At 38.7% G+C, this 6,109-nt stretch overlaps 1 protein-coding gene and 1 long non-coding RNA gene across 2 annotated transcripts; one reads left to right on the top strand and one right to left on the bottom strand.

Annotated features, from left to right (window-relative positions):
- Window positions 1–463: 463 nt before the first annotated feature.
- LOC118326947 (small integral membrane protein 28-like) lies at window positions 464–3,878 on the top strand. The gene is made up of 2 exons (XM_035660112.1): window positions 464–562; window positions 3,456–3,878. Exons 1-2 carry the CDS (start codon window positions 464–466, stop codon window positions 3,876–3,878), a joined length of 522 nt encoding a protein of 173 aa, XP_035516005.1.
- Window positions 3,879–4,663: 785 nt separating this feature from the next.
- On the bottom strand, window positions 4,664–5,824 carry LOC118327492. The gene is made up of 3 exons (XR_004796697.1): window positions 5,739–5,824; window positions 5,003–5,047; window positions 4,664–4,825 (listed from the first exon to the last, which is right to left on the bottom strand). It is a non-coding gene; the product is annotated as an uncharacterized LOC118327492 (long non-coding RNA).
- Between the last annotated feature and the right edge of the window lie 285 nt (window positions 5,825–6,109).

Below are 6,109 nucleotides of genomic sequence, written 5' to 3'. Positions count from 1 at the left end.
CGAAATTTGCTTCATCAGGGGCTACAGAGAGAGAAAACCCTCCACACACACACACACACACATACACACACACTAACACACACACACACACACACACACACACACACACTAACACACACACTAACACACACTAACACACACTGTATGATATAGGGCAGCTGCATGGCTCTAAATCCCCATCATTGGCCTGAATCCTGTTGCTCTGCTGCATGTGTCAGCATGTGAGCAGCTGCTTAACTCGTGGCCCCTCCCATCAGGCAACCACCTCTGGGCACCAAATCACCCTCAACTCTCAACAACCTCCCTCCCCATCCTCCCCCCTCCCGTGACCAACGACCATCCCCTCCCTTGTTCTCTGCTCTGTTTACACCACTGTGGCCAACAACAACTGGATCCTTTAGTTGATCACCATCTATTTACTCTACAAACACACATTTGTCCATCCGTCCATCCCTTCAGCATCATGCGGGTGCTACTGGAGAGCAGCTGGATGAGGTTTGGACCAGCAGGCAGAGGGTCCTACGACTGGGTGACAGGATCACCTTCGACACAGGACAAGCAGGTGTGTTTGTGAGTTCATGTCCCTTTCACCTTCACAGTGTAATTATGCTTGTTTCAGGGATTCATTGAAGCTAAAGTTTAAACACTCTCAGTTGCAGCCTTAAATCAAATGGAAATAGTCAACTTGTCTTCTGCATCATTTAGACACATTCTGCCAGAATTCAGCCTCAAATATCTGATATCTGAGAGTTTGGTGTCTCGAAAACAACCTAAAGTAATGCTCAACCATGACGCGTATTTAAAATACTGCTGTCAGTGTCCAACTTTTACATTTTAAGATGGATTTTAACTGGGATCATTTGAAGTTAGGACCGTTTTTAAAAGAGGGAACGTAGTCAAAGGTGAAGTTTTTAATGCTGTTTTTCTTAATGTTTGTGCTTTGTGTTGTTTACATGTTTTCCTGTTAAGTCCAGACACTACAGGTGAATAGTTTAACAGTTAATGTTAACTTTTGGTGAATTGTACAGACGAGTATAGATGAAATAGACGAGAAGTGTATTAGAATAAAACAACAATGTTATTCAGACATTAGGCTACAAAGGCTGTGTGGTATGTGGAAAATTTTTTTGTGAGAGGGTTGAGCTTCAGTAGATAATAAACAGATAAATCTTAAATAAATTAGTAAATATATAAATACATTACAAAATAAAATAATTACAAATTGATTACAAATTAATAACAGAAAGATACATTTAGCACATGTTCCTAATACACATTTATGAAGCTGCTCTTATTTCGTTTTATTTTGGAGTCTAAAGATTTATATACTATTGCATTATTTTTTCTATATTTTCTTTATTTATCAACTTAAATCGGCCTCTAGTTTCTTGTAACTGCACAAAGGAAAACTGTTCATTGTCTGTTTTTTAATTGTGCCACATTATGAGTTATTAGAGAAAAATGCTCAATGCTAAAACCAAAAGTAAAATGTAGCAGGCTTGAGAAATGGACTCGGTATTTCTGTCTGTGTTTCCTCCTTTAAGCTTCATAAAGTCTCAGACTTTTTGGGGATAGTCACACTTTGTGCTGAGGGCAGATGAGTCACACTCAGACGAATTGAGAATTAAAAGCTGCAGGGGACCAGAGTCTGCAGGGTGCTGCTGGTTCATCCAGGCAGCATTAACTAATTGCTAGAAAAACTGAGGCAGGGGGAATCTGGGACACTCTGAGTGGATGTAAGCAGCACCGCCACATGTCCTCTCACAGCTGGAAGGGGTGCAGGATCACCCTTCTTGTCTGGATCAAACACACACTTGTAATGCACAATAAGCAGCGGCAGAGTCACAGCTGCTCATTCTCACTCTGGATCTGCAGCACATTCATTTTAANNATCTGCGATAAAAAGCAGAATGAAATGGGAGAGAATTATGTTTTAGGCATTCGTTGTAAATCACTGATGCAACCTGATGAATGATGAACTGTCTCCATAGCGATCTCATGCTCTCACAGCTGAATGTGTGATATTAAAATCTTGAAAAGGTTGAAATTAACCTTTAATTAAAGGAAAATTAAAGGAGTCTTTTATTTATCGCTGTACTTAAATTTATTTGTATTTTATGTAACTTCACTACATCTCAGAGGTAAATATTGTACTTTTCAAACAGCTTTAGTTAAAGATTACAATTTTCATGCCTTTCCTGTCTAGTGGAAACCACGAGTCTCCATGAAAAGTTCAAAAAGATTCTTGATTAAGCAGCTTTTACCAGTAATATTAAGTAGTAATATTTACTGGGTATTTTTTGTTTTCACAGTATGCAGTTATTTTAACTTTTTTTACTACTTTTTTCTAAACAAAGAAATAAAACTCAAAAGTCAGTGTCACTTAAAATTACTAAAGCTACTTGATAAAGAATGTCTTTGGCTGTGCTTCACTTCTGGGTTCAAACTGTTCAATTAAACACACATCTGATGAAGCAATGTGCAAAACTCGTAGTTTTTTGCTCCTTTTTGTTTTGTTTTTAATGTAATAAATCAGTGTCAGTCCTCTCCTGCTATAGGCTGGAATATATTTTTGTTCTCTATTCCTTTACGGGTTGAGATATGTTATGATAATCTTATAGAATTTGATGCATTGCTGTAGATTAGAAGCTGTTGTAAAGGAAATAAAAAGTTTAAGAACCATTAGCTCAACACCAAATATGCAAATAAAGACAAGAACTGTAATCTGATTAAGTTTTTTTTTCTGTAACTGTAATGGATTACAGTAACCTTGTTTTTGTATCCTGACTTTAACTCAGTTATATTTAATATGTTACTCCCCAAGCCCGATGATAATTTATATAATCCAATATAGCTGTATGATTCAGAAAGGGGCCATTCTGCTTGATGAGTTCTTTTACTTTTGGTAGTTTAAGTATGTTTTGATGCTAATACTTTTGTACCTTTACTCAAGTATGGTTTTAAATGGAATACTTTTACTTGTAACAGTATTCTTACACTGTAAAGATTAAAGATCTGAATACTTCTCCCATCTCTGACCATAGAGATGCAAATTCCCAATAAAACGACAACTGACTCACAGTTGGGATTTCTGGATCCAGTTGATAATCCCTCCTAAAAACTCTGTTAATAAATAAACTTTATTTATACAGCACATTATCATTGCACCTTACATAACTGGAAGCAGCTGGGGCAAATAATTTAAACAGTTAAAAGCTACAGATTAATTGAATAAAATAGCCATTTCTAATACATGATAAGAACAATAACCCTAATATAATACGAGACATTAAACAGCGCGCTCGAATAAATAAAAAGGCTCTTAGAAATGTTTCAAAAGTGATTTAAAATGTGTCCCTGATTCAGGAAGCCTTAGACCATCAGGGATGAAGTTTCATCTGTTGTCAGCAAAGAACTTGATCTTATTAAATGAAGTCTCCCTTGTCGTTTTCCAGGGCTACAACTGGAATGAGTTGGAGCTGGGAGAGGACAGGAAGTCGGAGCTGGTGGTCTACGTTGTCCTCCCGGTCGTCTCCGTCCTCCTGCTGGCTCTCCTGGTCGGTTTGATCTACCGCCGGTGTTCCCGCAGCAAACTGAGCCTGGCCAGCATCATCGCTCTGGACCTCCAGGACGCAGAGAGCAGTGCCGAGTTCCTCTCCTCCCTCACCAGGAACGCAGAGCGCCACACCAGCACCAGCTCTGATGGATCGGACGGGGTCTTCGTCATGGTCTACCTGCCCCCGCCCTACGAGGAAACGCTCACCAAGATCACCCGGGCCGCCAGCCTCTCCAGCTCCAAAGACACGGAGTCGATTAAGATAGAAGATCTGGAGGCCAAGCTGTGTCCGGAGCTCAAATCCAGTGGCCGTTACGTGTGATAAAGCATTAATGCTGCAGTGTAAATAGACATTATCAGTCCAATATTTGCTGTTTTTATAACGTTGTTGTCTGTAAATTATACTTATGTAATTGCCACTCAACTCTGCAGCTTTTTAGCCTCTTTTAGCTCATAGTTTTGGTTTTACAGTACACTTCCTGTATGGTTCAGTGCTCTCATCAAGCTCACTTCAGCTGTTTTCATCAACCACTCTCTGGTAAACTTTATGAAACACAAACAGCCACAGTTAAGAGACTAGCCGGCGAAGAAAGTGGAACATCTAGCAGCTAAAGAGCCAAAGAGCTAAAGACGAGTCAATGCTGGACTCATCAGGGGGACACAAACACAAACTCGCAATAGGATGATAATGTTGCTCTGTATCTGTCTGCTGGATGTGTAAAACAGGCAATTGTTTGTGTGTTGGCTTGTTTTGGAGTTCTTCTTCCAAAAATCAATAAATGCAGTTTTAAAGGAGTCGCGTGTAGCATTTTATCATCATTTAAAGGTCCAGTGTGTAACATTTAGGAAGATCTCTTGATAGAAGTGTAATATAATATTCATAGGTAAGTTTTGATTAGTGTAAAATCTGTTTTTGTTACCTGAGAATGAGACAATTATTTATCTTTGGTTCTTGAAGCGGTTCAGTTTTTTTCCCCAACTTTAAAGACACGACTCCAAAGGTATAGCGAGGCCCTGCTGACTCAACCATACATTCAAACATTAAACATTTAAAGCCTTTCAATCATCTTTATTGACGTTTTTTTCCCTCACAATGCTGCAGGGCAGATAAAAAATTTGGATTATAGACACAAAAACTCAACTCGCAAGTGCAACATGCTTCACTTTATTATAGTGATAAATCAGTATGCACTTCCTTCCAGTGTGCAATCGGCGAAGTAGTCAGAGGTGTTTACATCCCTGCACTCTTCCTGGTAGATGAGCCTGATCCTGCAAACGACCAGAAGAGATCAAAATGAGGCGTTCAAATGTTGTTGTTGTTTTATTTTAATTATTAGTCAATATTGGATTGTTCATCATTCATTTCATTTTAAAAGCTGATTACCAAAAAGCAGCACATGCAACTTAAAGACTCCATTTTCAAAGACAGAGAGAGATATAACTTACATTTGTGTTAACGCCTTGAAGTGGGGCGCTCCGAAACCGTTGTCACTGTGAAAATATTCAGAATAAATAAATATTTGAACCACTCAGGGCAAACAAACTCTCTCTCAGTCTGTCAGACTTTAGAGCTGCAATCGATTACTTGTCAACCCTTAAATTATTCACTAACTATTCTGATAAATGAAGTTTTATAACTAGGTTTGGGAACAAAGACCACGCCTTGCACCGGTCTCATTTCCAGTCAAAACCTTCACTCCCTTCTTGAATTCCACATCCCTACCCCCCAAACCCTTTCTTTTTCTTCCCCTCTCTCTTATCCACTGGAACCACCGGGGCTCTCGAGAAGAGAAAAGAAAAGTCGGTTCCCTCAATCAGAGTTGGAGAACTCCATCCATCCATCCGTTCATCCACCTGTCCATGAACCCATTTTTCTTCCATCCCTTCATCCCTCAACCCTTTCCCAATCCATTCATCCCTCCTACAGTACAACACATTGGTTCACATCTACTATGATGTGCAATAAACCTTTCTAATTCTGTACGTTCACTGGCATGGTCTTTGTTAGTGAGTTGTTTTAAGTCGTCGTATCCAAATTCTCATATTTCTCAAAAGTTAATATTTCTTTTCTTTAGTTCTTCAGTTCTTATATGACAGTGAACTGAATATATTTGGGTTGTGGACAAAACAACGATAAAGTCAACATAAATCATCACATACAATAAATGTTGAATGAACTTACACAAGATAGGTGAAGATCTTCAACACGCAGCTGATGTCGTCCTGTATGTTGTCATCAGTCAACTCTGGAAAGGAAACAAGTTGGCTGATTGAAGGTGAAGATGAAAATGTTTTAAAGTCCAGATGTAATGAAAAAAATGCAAAGAAAAAAACTCAATTTCTCTGTATTTTTATCTTCTAAATTATTTTTTTCTTCGGGTAAAACAAAATATGACGCACGCTTACGTAAGCATGAACCAACCACTTTCAACCAATACTATAATCCCCTCGTCAATCAATCTTCAACTTTTAGCAACACAGAGTGAAAATTCACTGGTTACTGGATAAAAACACAATGTTATCAGTGATTTGGGTGAAACTGTGTCACATTTT

This window comes from Morone saxatilis, unplaced genomic scaffold (assembly GCF_004916995.1).
Source record: "Morone saxatilis isolate NCDOM2014 unplaced genomic scaffold, NCSU_SB_2.0 Contig17, whole genome shotgun sequence".
Taxonomy (NCBI): Eukaryota; Metazoa; Chordata; class Actinopteri; family Moronidae; genus Morone; species Morone saxatilis.
The sequence above is the reverse complement of the archived record's forward strand: the minus strand, read 5'-3'. Positions and strand labels throughout refer to the sequence as shown.